We start from the raw sequence: 17715 nt of genomic DNA, 5'->3' as shown, positions 1-17715 counted from the left end.
CACCGCGATGAAGAGCGGTCCCCGCACCGCGATGAAGAGTGGCCCCTGCTTGCCGCAACTGGAGAAAGCCCTCGCACGAACCGAAGACCCAACAGATCCCACATGCCGCGGAGCAACTAAGCCCGTGAGCCACAACTACTGAGCCTGCGCGTCTGGAGCCTGTGCCCCGCAACAAGAGAGGCTGCGACAGTGAGAGGCCCGCGCACCGCGATGAAGAGCGGTCCCCGCACCGCGATGAAGAGTGGCCCCTGCTTGCCGCAACTGGAGAAAGCCCTCGCACGAACCGAAGACCCAACACAGCCAAAAAATAAATAAATAAATAAATAAAAAAGAAAATCCTTTAAAAAAAAAAAAAAATTAAATAGGCTCCCTGCTCCCCCCTTGAAAAGACCCCAAAGCCAAGAGCACAGGAAAGCCTTACCCTAAGGAAGGGGGGACGGGCACACCAGACACCACCTCGCTGATAGGAGGGTCTGCCCTGAAACACCCCTGAACTGCACCCTTGGGCAGAACCTGCAACCCAGGTGTACTGGTGTTTCACTGCAGGAGCACAGCCATGCTTTTCGTCAGCTTGGGGAAGAATTTATTCCTTGGAATAGGCAGGATGTTTGGGTGTGGGGTGCGACTGAGGCAAATCCACAAAAAATGAGGGCAATACCACTGCGGAGGCTGCAGGTGGCGCTGCTGCTCAGGGCTGGGAGCACAGCAGCTCCTGGGCCCTTTCTCGGAGGAGGAGCTGCAGTGCCTCCGGGAGACAGGAGGGGGCGACCCCAGGACACAGGGGAGATGCCAGGTCCCAGAGGGAGAAGGGGCCTCCCAGGGTCACACAGCGACCGCAAAACCAGGACACCCAGGCTTCCAGACTCGCTCACTGATTAACAACACATATCACAGGTTAGGAAAGAAAACAAAAAGCCTTCGTGGATACTGGAAGGAACCTGTGCTTCCCTTTTTCTTACCCACTTCCAATTCCATCAACCTCCACCCAGCTTTAGTACCAATGCCAGCTATGGGACATAAACCAGCAGAGGGGTGTGGCCGCTCCTGACGGGTGGGGGGCAGGGGAAGGAGATGGGAGACCTGGGTCTGAGTCCAGCTCACCCATGGACACACCATATCCCTGGGCGTGAGACCCACAGATGAGGAAACTGAGTCACACAGTGACACAGCTGGTAAGTGGCCATGCCGGGGTGGACCCAGGTCTCCCTGACTTCAAAACACCATGCGATCCTGTGGCCTGCCGGTGGGAAGGGTGAGCTGAGAACACGGCAAGCCCACCCCCGGTGTCCACGAAGCCGCTGCTGTGTTCGATCCCCCCCCGCCAAAGGCGAGAAGAAAAATTGCATTTTTAAAACAATGAACAGGTGCAATGTATCAAGCTCCTACTAAGTGCCAGGAAATATGCCAACTGCTGCACAGGTTACCCTCCTGACAACCCCATGTGCCTCAGTCTTTGCCTCTGCAAGATGGGGCGATAGGATTAAATGTTATGTTTCAGTGCTTACAACAGTGCTCGGCCCGTCCACTCAACACATCTTGGCTCTTTTTATGAGCGTCATTCCCCTTCTATGGAGAAGGAGCGTGAAATCTGGCAAATATAACTAATTTACACAGGACCTCACAGCCAGCTGGAGTGAAGCTGGAATTCAGACCTGCCTGCCTCCTGAATCCAGGCGATACTCAGTAACCTTCAGGCTTCTGCCACAGTCATAATAATATTCCTTCCCAGCCAGGCTGACACCTGAGGGGCCCTACAAGCCTCTAACAGCGGTGATACTAAATGCTGACATAGCTTATAAAGCAGTATCTGTAATATGCTCCTATATTTGTAAACACACCATATACATACAGAAAAAAGTCTAGAAAGACAACAAAAAACATTAATGAAGGTTATATCTGTGTGCTGGGATTAGAGGCGATTTTCATTTTCTTTGTTAATTTTTTTTTATGGTAGTGAAACACACGTAACATGAAATTTACCAGTAGTGCATTCACAATGTTGTGCAACTATCACAGCTCTCTGGTTCTAGAACATCTTCATCTCCCCAGAAGGAAATCTGGTCCCTGTAAAGCAGTCACTTCCCATCCCCCCTCCCCCCAGCCCCTGGCAACCACAAATCTACTTTCTGTCTCTATGGATTTGCCTATTCTGGATATTTCATATATCATTTTAAAATAAGTTTTTTGTACATTCTAAATTTCTGTTTTATAAAAAGAAATGGTTTGCTCTTATAGTTACAGACGATGAAGAGTGGCCCCCACTTGCCGCAACTGGAGAAAGCCCTCGCACGAACCGAAGACCCAACACAGCCAAAAATAAATAAATAAATAAATAAAGTAGTTATAGTTACAGACAAAACAGGTCCTACTTAGTAACAGAGAAATCAGGAGGCAGATGGGCCACCCGGACTCCCGCCCGGAGGCCCCGCCCCACGCGCCCTACCTCTCCCCGCTCTGGTGCTGGTCCAGCCACGTCCCATACTGGCTGTCGGCTTCCTGCACGAGGGTGTCAGTGTCCTTGGCCTCGGGGGTCCGCCTGGAGAAACACTGCTTCAGCTGATCCTGCGAGGACAAGCCAGAGGTTTCTATCAGGGAAAATGCTCAGAACCTGGTCCCAGCTGGTAACTCACACCGCATCGCCCCCTGCTCGAACCCACCTCAGCTCCCTACCGCTCTCGGAAGCGGGTCCAAACGTCTGCGCTGGGCACGAGGGTGACCTACCATCCGGGTTTGCCCAAGACATCGCAGGATGCAGGACAGCGGGTGCCAAAGCCAGGCAAACTGACATGAAGGAGTCACCCTCCCGTGCCCTGTGTGGGTACCACCCTACCCCTGGCCAAACTTCTCTCCATCCTCACTGCTCCCAGGACTTATCAGTCTGGTTACGGTGCTCCCCCATCCGTCCCCCGCCACCACGTTCCCACGGTCGCCATGCTTCCACCACCAGCATCGCCAGCACAGCCTTCGTGGAGCATTTAACTTGTCCCCGGTGTTGATCAAGCTGTCTGCATATCACCTCGCTGAGCTGCAGTCCCATGGCAATCCCATGAGGTGGAGCTCATTACAATCCCCATTTTACAGACGAGAACACTGAGGCTTAGAGAGGTGAAGTGACATGCCCTCCATCAAACAGCCAGTAAATGATGAGGTGGGACTCAAACTCGGGCAGGGGGCTTGGACTGCAAGTCCAAACTGGCAACCACTGTGCCCCACGCAGCCCAGATCCCCGGTTCTGTCACCACCTGCTCGGTGACTGGTCTCTGCCCCCAGCCTGGGCCCTAGGGAGAGGGTCCTGCTAACCACAGCACTGGCCAAAGGGCCCAACCTGGTACCTGGCACATGCTGGGAAGCCCATAGGTCTCCATCAAAGTGCTGGCCTCCCTAACTTGTTCACTCGACAAATTAAAAGCCCGTCCCTGGTGACTGACTGCTGAACTGGCTGACACTTGGGCCCCTGTGTTATTGATTGGGGAGCAGCTGGAATGTTCAAGGCAAAACCAAAACTCCAGCCATTGGGTGGCCATTGGCACAATAGCAATTCAAATGGCCTTGGCTTCTGAGCTTTGAAGGATGTTCCCAGTCACCATCTCTTGATGGCTTGGATGAGGAATATGGAGAGAGTTGGGGGTCACGGGGCGAGGGGTGAGAACAACTTGGCCCCCAATTCCAGAAACACCGACAGGAGCATCTCACTCCTTGCGTTCCATTTGCAGTCAGGAGGCATGTTCTGCTGGAATGTGCTTTGGAGCATGCATCTCCTGCTCAGAAACCTTCCACGGCTCCCTACTGTCCTCCTGCTGAGATCCAACACCCCTTGTAATTGAGCCCCAAGTTTCCTGTCCAGTCCCATCTCCTACCCCTGCCCCAAACAGATGCCCCATCCCACCCACCGAGACCTACTCACTGCATCCCACACAAGCCTTACCTACCAGCCTCTGTGGCTTTGGTTGTACCTTTCCCCCTTCCTATCCATCCCTCCCACCCCAAGCCACTGCAACAACCCACAGTGATCTTGCCTTCCCCTGCACTCTCCCTGCCTACTCTGGACTCATTTCTGTGCCAGGTAAAGTTTGACATATAAGTTATTTATGCAACAGACATCTACTGAGCACCTACCATGTGCTAGGCACTTGGGAACCAGGGGTGGGGGTCACTACACAGATTCTGTAACTCAGTCGAGGCAGCCTTTAAGATCGGACACTCCATCACCTTTGTTCCCCACCCAGAGCCTGCCTGGCACCCAGTAGGTGCTTAGTGGCGGTGGGCAGACTGCCCTGCAGTAGCTTATCTTCCTCCCAGTGGGGAGCACGCCTCTTCACAGCTTCCACGGAGCCATCCTTAGCAGAGCGAACACGTGTGGTCCTGCAGAGTGAGCAGGCGCCTCGGGAAAAAGCTCTGCTGTGTGACCTCAGGGCTTTTGTCTCCCTCTCTGGGGCACAGGGACGTGGAAAGATGCCAATGAGAAGACCCACATGATAGCTCCAAGGGCAGGACCTGACATTCAGGAAACACCCAATAAATACCCATCTCCTTCATCATTCTCTTCCTCTCACCTTTTGGGGACACTTGCGTACCCCATGAGGGGATGCTATGGGTGAGGTATGTGCAAGGACCCCAGGGAATCAGGATAAACCTCTCAGTCACCCTGGTAAACAACCACACTCACACACCCTCATTTTGCTGCCTGTAGATTCCTTTTCCTCGTTACCAAAATCACAAATGCTTGTTGCAAAACATGTGAAAATTACAGAAAAGCACAAAAAATAATATTTAAAAGTCACCCATCAGCCAGTGACCATATTCTGCCATAATCCTGCCCAGAATTTCGTCTGCGTCAACTCACTTAGAGCACCATCGTTAACGGCTGAAGAATATTCTGCTGCCCGGACACAGCATTGTTCCTTTAATCGATCCCCAAGTGTCATGGCATTTAGGTTGCTGTTCACCGTTATAATCAACAATACGATGAACATCCTTGGGGCTGAAGTGACACATCTCTGATGACTCCCACAGGAGAACTCTCTAGGCAGAGAATCGCAGGGTGGAGGGGTAGCATATACAAGCCAGCCTTGGAACAGTCCACCCAGACTGCAAGCCCACAGCAGCATGCGAGTGTGGCTGTTAGCACGCCTGAGGGATTCAGTCAGTCCCCAGGTGGGGAAACTTGGATGTTTTTGCCTTGAAAGATCACCTGACATGGTCAGACGCCCAGCACCCTTAAGAGAATTCCCCCTGGGACCCAGGAATGGAAGTGGTCATCTGAGCATGCTCTCAGCTGCTTATTGCTTTCAAAGTTGTCACAGAATCGGCCATTCCCTAACTTAACCCACCACATGGGTCGGATTCGGAGGCCAGAGGTCGGGGCCTGGGGGGCTGCCTCTGGTGGACTCGACATCCTTGTCCCCAGCAGCTTGCAGATGGCTGCAAGGTGGATGCTAGGTCTGCCCCGTGTGTGCCAAGCTCACATAAAGGCAGAAAGGTGACCGCTCAGGGACAGCTTACAACTCAGGGTTGGGGCGGGCAGAGGTTGCTGTCTCTGCTCCGCCCAGCTGGGTGGTCTGGCCAAGGGACTCCGCCCATCCAAGCCTCAGTTTCCGCAGTGGAAAAACAAGGGTTGTTTTGAGGCTTCAGGGAGATAAGCCCTGGAACGCGTTAAGCTCAGTGCCTGGCATATAGGTGCTCAGGACACAGGAGCTGATGCGATCAGAATCAGGTTCACGGCCCTCCCCAGAGTCAGGCAGGTGGACGGACTCTTGGCAAAATGTGATTCTTCTCGGGCCCTCAAAACCCCCAAGAGATGGGGATCTTTCGGTGCTGAGTGATGGAGGAAGGGATCTGCAGGTGGGGCCTCTGGAAATCAGCATGGCAAGTTCCGAAGGATGCTAAGGGGTGGAATCAGGGCAGGAGGCAGGGGAATGTTTCCTGACCTCCTTTGGAAGGCTCTGGGTGGCAGGGTGTGGGGGGAATAAATGGTGCTCAGCAAAATACACTGGCTTCTATGCATCCCCATTTGTGGGCCCTCCCGCAGAGGTTTAAGATTCACGCTGAGGGATCTGTAATCCCCGCAGGCAGGGATGGAGGTCTTCTCCCTCCACTGCCTAAAGCCAGAGTCAGGATTCCGGACAGCAGCATCCCTGACTCCTCTGTCACTTTCATCCCCGTGTCGGATCAATCCCCAAGCCCTTCAAAGTCTCCATCAGGAAGACTTTGGCCAGCTCTGGGGTCCCCCTGCCTCCCTCACCTCTGCTCCCCCCCGTCCCCATATATTCTCTTCCCATTACACTTTCCAAAACTGAAATCTAAGCCTGCAGGGTCTCTGCTCAAAACCCTTCAGTAGCTCCCCAGGGTCAAGTCCAAACACCATAAGGATGGCTTGTGGGACTTTCATTAGTGGGGCTCTTTCCCCACCATCCCCCATCTGCCCCTCCCCCATCCCCAGGCCCTCCCAGCCCCTCCCATTGGCTGCTCCAGCCCACTTTCCTCCTCTCAGGTTCCTCAGTTGGCTATCCCTCACCTCCAGACCAGCTGAAGCAGCCACCACCACCTGGCTGTCGTTCAGATTCCAGCTTTGCTGGCTCTTCCTCCAGGAAGCCTTCCCTGAACTCCCCTCACCCAAGGCTGACTCAGGAGCCAGCTCCCACCATTCCCTAGACCTCAAGTCTCTCCATCTGTGCTGTCCAATATGATAGCCGCTAGCCACGTGTGGCTATTTAAATTTCATTTAATTAAGATGTTAAAAATACAAAGAATCCAGTTCCTCAGCGGCTCTAGCTATATTTCAAGGGCTCCATAGCCACGTGTGGCTACCATATTGAACAGCACAAGATACAGGACATTTCCATCATGGCAGAAAGTTTCTACTGAAGAGCACTGCTGTAGAACTTCCCAAATTATATTCATTATAATTGACCTGTTTTTTTTTCAGTCTCCCTTGGATGAGTACTGTTTCTGGAGCCAGATGCCTGGATTTAAATCCAGGCTCCATCACATAGATCCTGTATTCAGGCTGTGTGACCTTGGGCAAGTTACTTAACCTCTCTGTACCTCAATGTCTGGACAACGCAGATGTTAAGTATTTGGTTGAATGCCATCTCAGTCACTATGTTTTAACACAGAGCCCCCAAATCTGGAGTACTCCAGGGGTTAGGATCATCTAAGGGAATTGATCTTGCAAATGAGGCTTAAGAAATCAAGCCTTAATCAGTACTTTCTCCCACTAGTATCCTGGTAACCTTGTGCGCAGTGCAAATTATTCATGTCTCGTTACTGTAGCAGACCTCGGTGGCACTTCAGGTCAACAAGGCTTGATCTTCACTCCCAGGGCTACGAGGCTTCAAGATCAACCACAGAAAGGGCCCAAAACTCTTCTGAAACTTTCTGAAAGTCAGGTTTTTTTGTTTTTGTTTTTTTTAAAGTTATACAATTTTTATTTATTTATTTATTTATTTATGGCTGTGTTGGGTCTTCGTTTCTGTGCGAGGGCTTTCTCTAGTTGTGGCAAGCGGGGGCCACTCTTCATTGCAGTGCGCGGGCCTCTCACTATCGCGGCCTCTCTTGTTGTGGAACACAGGCTCCAGACGCGCAGGCTCAGTAATTGTGGCTCACGGGCCCAGTTGCTCCGCGGCATGTGGGATCTTCCCAGACCAGGGCTCGAACCCGTGTCCCCCGCATCGGCAGGCGGATTCTCAACCACTGCGCCACGAGGGAAGCCCCGAAAGTCAGGTTTTTAAGTTAGCTTTAAGGCAGAGTGTTCTTCCAAATCAGTTCTGCCTTTCGGGCTGCTATAAAAGCCCTCACTGTCTGCGGATGAGTAGATATCTACAAGGTGGTCTGAAAATACATGATGGATAAAGAGAAGCGTTGTCTGAGGAGCACACGTGTCCAAATTAGTCCCGCATTTGGGTCATGGGCAGGTCTTTTTTTTGACATGCACCCCCGATGGATATCAACCAGCCACAATCCAAATTACAGCTGTCATTTGTCACACCAAGTCATCACATCTTAACATTTTTTTTTTAAGATTTTTTTTTTTTATGTGGACCGTTTTTTAAAGTCTTTATTGAATTTGTTACAATTTTGCTTCTGTGTTATGTTTTTTGGTTTTTTGGCCATGAGGCATGTGGGATCTTAGCTCCCTGACCAGGGATCAAACCTGCACCCCCCACACTGGAAGGCGAAGTCTTAACCACTGGACCACCAGGTAAGTTGCGAATCTTAACATTTAGATCTCCAAGGACCCTTGAATCCATTCAGCTGGCCCTTTTTGGATGACAAAATTTTTCAGATGATAAACTCAGAGGCAGGGATTGCTCACGGGGAGTGAGAGGCAGAGCTGGGGGGCCTGGAACCCAGTTTTCTGGGCTCCTTCCAGCCCCCCACCTTGTCCAGGATGCTTCAAGAGGCTCAGATGAGGAAATGCACTTTAAAATGCTCTAAAAAAAGCCTCGAGAACTTGGCGGGTTTAAAAACCACTTGCTCAGGCTAGCTCACCAAGCCCCAAGCTGGTGGTAGGTGAAAATTCTAGGCCCTCGTCTTGCAGGCAAACACGACTGCCGCAGCCCAGGACCTATAATGGACACTTTTCTAACACCCAGGCTGGGGAGACCAGCCTAACAGACGCCTTTGAGGGTTGTGTTTAAACAAGTGGCAACACATGTCCTGAAATTTAAAACGTGCATACCCTCGACTCAGCAATTTTAGTTCCAGAAATTTATCTCAAGAAAATCATTAGACACGCTCACCAAGACCTATGAACACAGACACTTCCCCGCAGGAGAGCAAAGATTGCAAAATATTGGACATAACATTGCAAAACACTGGAATTGTCCTAAATATCCAGTAAGATGGGGATCGGTGAAATACAATATGATATATCCACATGATGGAATAAACACAGCCAAAGAAAATGATGCTCAGAAAGAATATTTACTGTCACAGAAAGACGTCTGCCTTATACTAGCAAATATTATTTTTTAAGAAAAGGTAACAAAACAGCACGTGTTGATACCAGCTTTGTAAAAACAAATATGTAAATGCATGTGAGAATAAGCAAAGGAAATCTCCAGAAGTTTCCACAGAAAACTGATACCAGTGGCACTGTATGTGGTGAGGAAACGGGCTGTCTTTCTGTTATTGATAATGATTTTAGTTAGTATCCACACTTGTGATTTTTTTTATCCCAATATCATCAGATAATAAAATTAAATAAAATTAATTAAATCATTCCTCCAACACTATCATATAGTAGACATCACGCATTAAAAACAAATCAGAAGGGGGCTCTTCATTTCTTAATCTCTATCAGAGCCCAGCAAACTCTTTCTATAAAGGGCCAGATAATAAATATTTTGGGCTTTGTGGGCCATGGGGTCTCTTTCCCAACTTCAGCTTTCCTGTCGTTACCATGTCAGCAGCACAATGTCTGTGTTCCAATAAAACTTTATTTACAAAACAGGTGGCTAGCTGGATTTGGCCCACGAGCAGTTGGCTGATCCCTGATCTATACCCTTTAGACTGTCAGCTGCATGAAAATGGGGACTCCTTCATCCACTGCTGCACCCCAGTGCTTAGAACCATGCCAGGCCTGGAGTACTTGTTGAATAAATATTTGCTGGAGGAATATGTTTCTGAAAATAACTTTTCTGCACTGAGTAGGTGTGAGCTCCTTACCCAGAAAAGGCCATGTCATTAGGGAAGGAGTGAGGAAAAGAGAAAATATTATGCTCGCGTGTATTTTGGGGTGTCTGACACATCAGCCTGGGAAAGAAGCCTGAGTCAGGACGGTGTTCGGTGGCCTGCGGCTGACGGGGCAATTCAAGATGTGCGTCCCCCTCCCCCCTCTGCAACTGGACACTCTCAGCTGTGCAGGGTGCTCTGGTGTCATGGGACCCAGGCTGGGGTGACGCTGGCTCTGTCCCAGTGCCCCCGGGGCCTGGTGGCACCTCCCTGCCTTGTGCCCAGATCAGACTTGCACAACAGCTGAGCAATAATACTAACAATAATATCAAGGGCTAACGTTACTGTGAGCGCTGGTGATTATCATGACCTTTCACTTTGCCATCTAATGCTCCCAAACAACGCTATGTGGTAGGAACCGTAATGGACCCATTTTACAGGGGAGGAGACTGAGGCCCAGATAGGGGACCTGACACACCCAAGGTGGCACAGTTCAAAAGTGGTGGAGCTGCAATTTGAACTTGGTTTGCTTGACACCCAAGCCCCAAAATACTCCCCCAAACTGCTGCATTCTCCAAGCTCTGGCTTGACATGGAGAGCTTTGTAGGGCCTTCAATGACCATCTCACTGATGGGAAAATTGAGGGCCAGAGAGGGGAAAGGATGCCTGGCCATGCCTCGAATCCAGGTGTCCTGATCCCCTGGCCTGTGCCTGGTTACCACAGTGCATTCCCTAGCTGCACCCAGGGTGGGGCCTCAGGCCCAGAGAGGGGAGGAGGGGGGCAGCAGGCCAAGGATGGGCCGAGTCCCCCAGTGTGTCTCCCATCCACCCTGTACCCCCTGCTCCAGGCTCTTAAGAGCACTGTCTGTCCCACCGTGGCCCGCAGGGCCTGGATGTCCAGCGCCCACTCTCCTGGCCACCTCTTCTCACCCTCACTCCCTCCCCTGTGCTGCAGCCACAGTGACGCCCAAACGCCCCGTGCACCTTCACAGCACAGCTGTTCGCCTGGCTAAGGGCGGCCTCCTTCACACCGCAGAGTGCGTGGTGGCCCCTCCGAGCAGATTCCCGCCCAAGTCTAGGTCCTTGTCCTGTCCCTCTGAGCCCTGGCCTCGGCTGGGGGTTCTCAGCACTTGGACGGTTCCTTGGATGCCTGTTCCTCCCAGTACACACAACCTCCAAAAGGGGAGAGCTGCGTCTCATCACCATTGGATTCTCGGAGCTTAGTTACAGCTCCTGGCACAGAGTTAAGTGCTCACTGAATAGGAAAGAAGGAGGGAGGAAGGGAGGAAAGAGGGAAGGTGGGGAGGAATGGAAAAACGAAAAGGAGAGAAGGGAGAACAAGGTAAGGCAGTCAGGCCAGAAGGAAACGGACAGGAACAGGGCAGGACAGAGCCCTAGAACGCTCTCCCAGTGCTGTCAGCAAAAACCCGCACGGTGTCCCCTCCCTGTGGACTTGTGTCCCAGCCAGGAGGCGTCAGCGCAGTTGATGGGCTCCTGGGAGTCCACAGTGTCACCTCAGGTGGCAACGCAAGCCAGGCCTTGTGCCCCTGCCCCTGCCCCACGGCAGGGCATGGTGCTTCCTGGGGAAGGTTGGTGGGACACCAGTTTCTGACCCCTCTCAATGGGCTCTGGGAACAACAGCGCAGTCTGGCCAGGTGTGGCCAGGTGTAGTCAGGTATAGCCAGGTGTGGCTTTGTGTGGCACACTGTGGTGGCTTGGATCGGGGCACAGCTAAGACAGAGAGCAAGACAGACAGAGAAAACACAACCGGGACTGGGAGGCACGCGGAGATGGGCACAGGGCGGGAGTGCCGGACACGTGCTGGGCCTCAGTGACGGGGCTGAACCGGCCCACCTGGGCGGTGGTGCTGCGGCTTCCCCCACAGAAACACACCTGTTCCTGGACTGGGTCCCCTGACCCATCGTGGTGAGCAAAGGTGCCAGGCTCAGCGCTGGCTCCTTCTCTGGATGACCTCGAGCAAAGCCCCCACCTCTCTGAGCCTCGCTTTCCTCTCTTGATGACTTAGTGGCTAGGGATGGTAGGTCTCAGGGGCCCTCTGCCACTTGACGGCTCACCTCTGCCTGGTGGCTAATGTCCGGAGCTCACCAAGCCGGCCTGTGTGAGCTGTCAGCTGTTTCCTGGTGAAGAGGCATTGGTTTCTTCCCCTTTAAAGGAGTGCCCGTTTGGATTGTTCACACCCTTGCTGGGTTTCCCCACCTGACTGATGATGAAATGATGCTGTTCACGCCTTGAATAAAATCAGTTTTCATAAACAGTCTATGGAGAAGCTAGCAGTGCCTGGTGATTAGCAACGGAAAGCACGAACTTTTAGGTTGCAGGTGGGAAATGAACCTACCCCGGGGCTCTGATGAGTTGGAGGTGGGGAAGGCACTGAGATGGGGCAGACCAGGGCAAATCCAGCTCTGCCTTTTGGTAGCTATGAGCAAACCCCTCAAAAGCTCAATTTTCCCATCTGTAAAATGGGGATGGGGAGGGTGCTTAGGGGAGTTGGGGGGATTTTGTAAGACATGTGGTGAGAGCTGCACACGCCCAGCATACGGTAAATGCCAAATAGATTCCAGTTGAGATGATGACGATGATGATGACGTCCACTGCTTAGCTCCCAGAAGCACATCATTTAAACAAACACTCTAACAAGGAGGCCTGACAGCTCTGTCGTTCAGCTGAGAGCAAAGCGGCTGCCTTAACCAGATCCCTCAACATCTCTCCTGACCCAGACATCAGTCAGCTGCTCCCCTCCATCACGGAGTGAACTGACCCCAGCACACCTGCCCTCCTCCAGGGCCAAGCCGGGTACGCAGGCTGCAAAATGACAGCTCCGGCAGAGACACGCTGACTCTAGGGGGCAAGTGTGTCACCTAAAGTGACGGGAACACACGTCGGCAGCTGGTCCTCAGGAGGTGTGCCTGGTTCCAGCGGGGGGTGCCCCGCAGGGCTCCGTGGTGGGGGGGGGGTGCTTCCTGGCTCTCCCGACGGCCTCCACCTCCAAGTCTATAAACAGAAAGGACAGCTGGGCTGGGGGGCCCAGGCTCTCGTTGGCCTCAGAGGCGGGGTCTCCCAGACTCCAGAAACCCGGCAGGCACCCTGTGCTCTGGGTGTCGGAGGTGGGCGAAGAGGCGATAAAAGTAGTCATAACCAGGAACGTGTAAGGAGCACCCACTGCACGGCTGGCACCAAGTCAGATTTCTTATGTGCACCGTCTAGCCTAAGTCCCAGAGCAGATGCTTTCACACGCCCATTTCGCAGATGGACAGGTGCAACAAGAAGGGGCCTTGACACGGCTCTTCCTGCGTGCCAGGCTGCCGACATTAGTCCTCCCGACAGCCCTGAGAGGCAGGAACTGTGAATTCTCCCCAGTTTCCGGATGAGAAGACCGAGGCACAGGGAGGTGAAGCGACTCGCCCGGGGTCTCAGGAGTGAGTGAAGGGACCCGATTCAAACACAGGCGGCTCCAAGTCTATGGCCAGTTATGCCCCATTCCACCAACTCCTGCTGTCACTGCACCCAGGAAACGCCCCTCTGGGAGACTTCTTGGTATAGTCCATCAGCCGCTGGCCAGTGCTGGCCCAGGTCTGCCTGGAGTGTGTCCCTGAAACACAGCTCAGGCATCAGCTCCTCCAAGAAGCCTCTCCTGACTGCCTCCATCGGCAGCGGGACTGGGCCTCCCCTTGGGACCCCATAAAATCCCCCTGTGCTCAGCTCATCATACAGCTTATTGTGCTGGACTGTGCTTGCTGCTTGTTTGACGGTCTCCTCCAGGCTGTGAGCTCCCTGAGGGCAGGCACTGGGGTCTGTTCACCCTCAAACCCTGGCACCAAGTTAAGAGACGGCCACGGTGGTCAGGGGAGCAACTGACAATGGATGGATGCATGAATGAGTGAGTGAATGAATGAATCAGTGAATGAATGAATCAGTGTATGAATGAATGAGTGAATGAATGATCCACAGATGATCCCTGGACCCCTCTCTCATGTCCATGAACGATATTACTGTCTACTTAAAGACTCTTGATATATCCCAGGACCGTCTGTTTTCATATATGCCCTTAAATTTTAATTTTTGTTACATTTTAAAAAACCAATCTCTTTTCTAAAACATCATGTTCAGCATGCTGACAAACAGTGAAAGCGGACTGGCGACTGCGATAATTTTTTAAGGTGCAAAACGGGAGAGATTGATCCAGGGAGGGAGGACAATCCCCCCCAGATAACCAGGAACCTTCGTGCAGGGGGAGGGGAAGGGGCATAGAACATTCTAAAAGTCCTGAGATACTTTTATACAGACAAATTCAATTTCCTTTTAAGTCTAAAGTTCTATTAATAAAAGGTCTACAGTTCTAAGGTTAAGATGAGCCAAGATAAAAGGGAATTTTGTTTTTTTTAAATGTATTTTTATATTTTAAAATTACAGAACAACCATAGCATGGGATACTCTTTAATTGTTGAAAGGAATGAGGAAGATGTATGTGCCTGATATGGAGTGACTTCCAAGATACACTGTCAAGTGAATAAGGCAAGGCTGGAAGCAACAGGTGGAGCGAGGAAAAATATATACGTAAATATTTGAAAATGCATAGAATATGTGAGAAGGACATAGGAAAACTGTCATCACACTTGCCTCTGGGAGGGGAACCGAGTGACGGGGGGAGGGGGAGAGAGGGAGACATAGTTTTAAAATTCTACCTCTTTTTGTATTTTGTAACATTTGCTGTTGGTAGTTTTTAAAAATAAACGTTAAAATGTACGATTCTATGTAAATATATAATTCTTTCATGCTTCCTAGCATCTCCTCTTCATGGGATCTGCTCCCACCCACCCTGACTTGGTTCCTCCTGGAGAGATTCTTAAAACAGTCTCAGCCAAATTTGACTCTGTGTTGTTTTTTTTTTTTTTGAAACATCACATGTCAAAACATCTCTCTCATGTTTATTTCAGGCAATGGCTCAACTTGTCAGGCGACAGAATTGCAGCCTTGACGTAAGTGTGAACCCGGGGAGGAGGCGGGGAGCCGGTGCGTCTGTCCATTGCCTCAGGATCCCAAATCCTCCAGCATCTCTCCTGGGCAGGACACACCCACCACCTCCTCCGCGATCTGTAGGCATATTACAATCTTACAGCACTGCTCCATTACCCCTGCTTCCGGTGATTCACCCAGAGAGATGCGCACGCACACACACACACACACACACACACACACACAGATGCATACACACCAATATACACATATGCAAATATATACACAAATACATGTACACCAAAAAAATACACAAGAACACATACATACACACAAATGCAAACACATACACACATACACATATATATATATACACAAATACATATACACAACACACACAATCACACATAATACACATTGCACATACAGACGACACATACATAATAAACACAGATAACATAAAATACACACACGAATACATACATACATCAACTCACACACCCAAAGATGCTCACAGCAGCAGCATTTGGTTTTTGGTTAACAGCAAACACAACCCAGTTGTCTTTCCATAAGGGCATCTGTAAACAGGTTTATCCCTGCAAGGGAATCCGTGCTGCCATCAAAAACAATGGAGTAGAACTTTAAGTGCTGATATGGAGATGTCAAAGCTGTTACAGAAAGTTTACTAGGAACAAGGGGCAGACAATTCCACCTTAGATCACCCTCTTGGTCATCTTGGGCCCCATGATTAATAATTTCCTATCCCAGGTACCCAAAGTACTTCGGGGCGCCAGACAGAAGGGGAGGAGAGTGCACACAGGGGCTCAGGAGTGGCGGGTGACAGAGGGCATGTGACATGGCCCAGGCCTTGAAAAGTGGGTCAGATTGAACTGGTGGGGGGAGAATGGAGAAGGCAGTGCAGGTGACAAAACAGTCTGGGGAAAGGTGAAGCGAAATACCATCTTTACTAACAGCGGGCTATGTTGGGGACTGGACAGACCCATCCCATCCACCCTGCCGAGCAGCCCTGCAGGAGGGGCTTAAGGACCCACCGCGAGGATAAGGGGCTGGTCTGCAGAGAAGGCACGGAGCACGGATGGGGCGTCTCTTCCCCTGGAGTGAGGGCAGGGCAGGGGCAGGGGCCGAGCCCGGGACCTCTCTGCTGTTGACAGGCCAGGCAGCTCCCTTGTTTATGAGTGCCCAGCTCCAGTGAAGGAGGAAAACCAGTTGGGCTGACATTCCATCGCCTGGAACAGAGCCAAGGGCCCCGTTTCCTTCTGGTGCCCAGCCCAGCCTGTGGTTTTGTTCAAAGACCCTGCCCAGGGTCCAGGGCACCGCCTGTTCTAACTCACAACTTGATCCACCTCTGCTTCCCAGCCCAGCCCTCGGGAAGCCAGAGAGGCCCTGGAAAATGCCCGGTGGATGGTGTCTCTTTGGCCAACTCTTAGCAGCACCCAAGTCGGGGCGGAACTGCCTGCTTCAGGGTGCCGTTTGTTCATCACGTGGCTCACTGGGTCACAAGTGGGTGAGAGCGCTCGGAAGCCTCCGTCTCGAGCTCCAGGATTCGGGGGCTGGTCCCCATGCACCGCTCCAGGCCAGCTTACCACTGGCTGCTGGCCAAGCCCAGAGGCACGTTCAAACAGACACTGCACCTTGGTCAAAGCCCACAAACAAAATAACAGACCCATTTGCAAGGAGCTGGTGCCCATGCAAGCTTTCAGGCATGCTGGAAAAGCCCTGGGCATCCTTGGGGCCAGCACCCACTTAACGGGACTTGGAAGGCAAACCCAGTGATTTTGAAAGGCTCCCAAATGTGTATTTCTCAATGTGGAGACAGCATCCAGGCGCGGGACCCTGGACGTCCGGCACTCGGGCACTTTGGCTCATCCTGGGTGAGATGGACCACGGCCAGGTGCCAAGAAATGCACTTTACTGCATCAGCCCCCAAAGGGTCCTCCCACCGACCTGTGAAGTAGGTTTTAGTGTTACAGCTCCACAGGCCCCGACCCCTAACCCAGGGGCCAGACGCATTCTAATTCAGATTTTAGAAAGGCAACAGGCGAGTGCACATACTGTATATTGGGAGGAACCCCCAGTGGGGTCTAGAGGAGGGTCTGCCAACCTTAGAACTCTGGCCCGTTGCAGGGGGGCCGTCGCTGTGCGCTGGAGGAGGCTAGCAGCCTTCCTGGTCTGAACCGACCGATGCCCGAACCCAGAGCTGTGACAACCCAAACTGTCTCCAGACATTGCCAAATGTCCCTGGGAGGCAAAGTCACGCCTGGTTGAGAATTACTGGTCTAGGTCATGCATTCTCTACAGGAATGATACTGTCCCTAAGGGGGTGAAAATTGGTTCTTGGTGGGGGGAACCTTGGCACAGATATGCATACAGTACACATACAGATGTACAATATTAACTATGATATTAAAATTTCCTGGAACGGTAATTAAGAAAAAAATTTAAAAGGGCCTTTGGGGGATGATAATGAAAAAAATACCCAAAAAAGTGGATAAACACTGGTGTAGTGCAACACCCCACAAGCAAACGTATTAATATTTCTGCAGCAAAATGTATGAATAGTCACACCGTGTGTAAATACTATTAATAACCTCATGTCAGTACATTGGTACAGGGTGGTTTTGCTACAAAGGAGAGCTTTGTGGATTTCAGAACGATGGATAAGGGTTGCATATCTGCTGCTCCATTTTATACAGGAGAGAACGGAGGCTCAGGGGAATTAAGCAACTTGCCTGTGTGCGCGCACGTGTGCTCACACCGAAGTCTAGCTGACACCAGAGGGATTTAATCAGTGTGCTGCAAGAGCTCTTTGCCTCCGTTTCAGTTACCCGGCTTCTAAAAGTTATTCTGGTTATGCAGGTGCGTGAAGATGAATGTCCAGTGATGTTTACTGCAGCATTATTTACAAGGCAAAAAGACTGGGAACAACCTACGTGTCCAAAAATCAATCTGGGCCTGACTAAATAAAGTGGGCATAACTGGAAAAATGGAATATAGTACAGCCACTGAAAATGAGGCTGCAGGTCCATGTTCATGACATGAGAAGTT

General features: G+C 51.3%; 1 protein-coding gene across 5 annotated transcripts in view; it reads right to left on the bottom strand.

The window, feature by feature from the left end:
• Window positions 1-17715, bottom strand: part of KIAA1671 (KIAA1671 ortholog) — a 187921-nt gene that overhangs the window by 16296 nt on the left and 153910 nt on the right. For all 5 annotated transcript variants that reach the window (XM_057526413.1, XM_057526412.1, XM_057526414.1 and 2 more), the window contains one exon: window positions 2444-2562. In XM_057526413.1, coding sequence (XP_057382396.1) covers window positions 2444-2562 — 119 coding nt within the window. The remainder of the gene's footprint in view (window positions 1-2443; window positions 2563-17715) is intronic.

This window comes from Balaenoptera acutorostrata, chromosome 13 (genome assembly GCF_949987535.1).
Source record: "Balaenoptera acutorostrata chromosome 13, mBalAcu1.1, whole genome shotgun sequence".
In the NCBI taxonomy this organism is placed as follows: domain Eukaryota; kingdom Metazoa; phylum Chordata; class Mammalia; order Artiodactyla; family Balaenopteridae; genus Balaenoptera; species Balaenoptera acutorostrata.
Note: the sequence above shows the minus strand (reverse complement) of the source record. Positions and strands in the feature narration are given on the sequence as shown.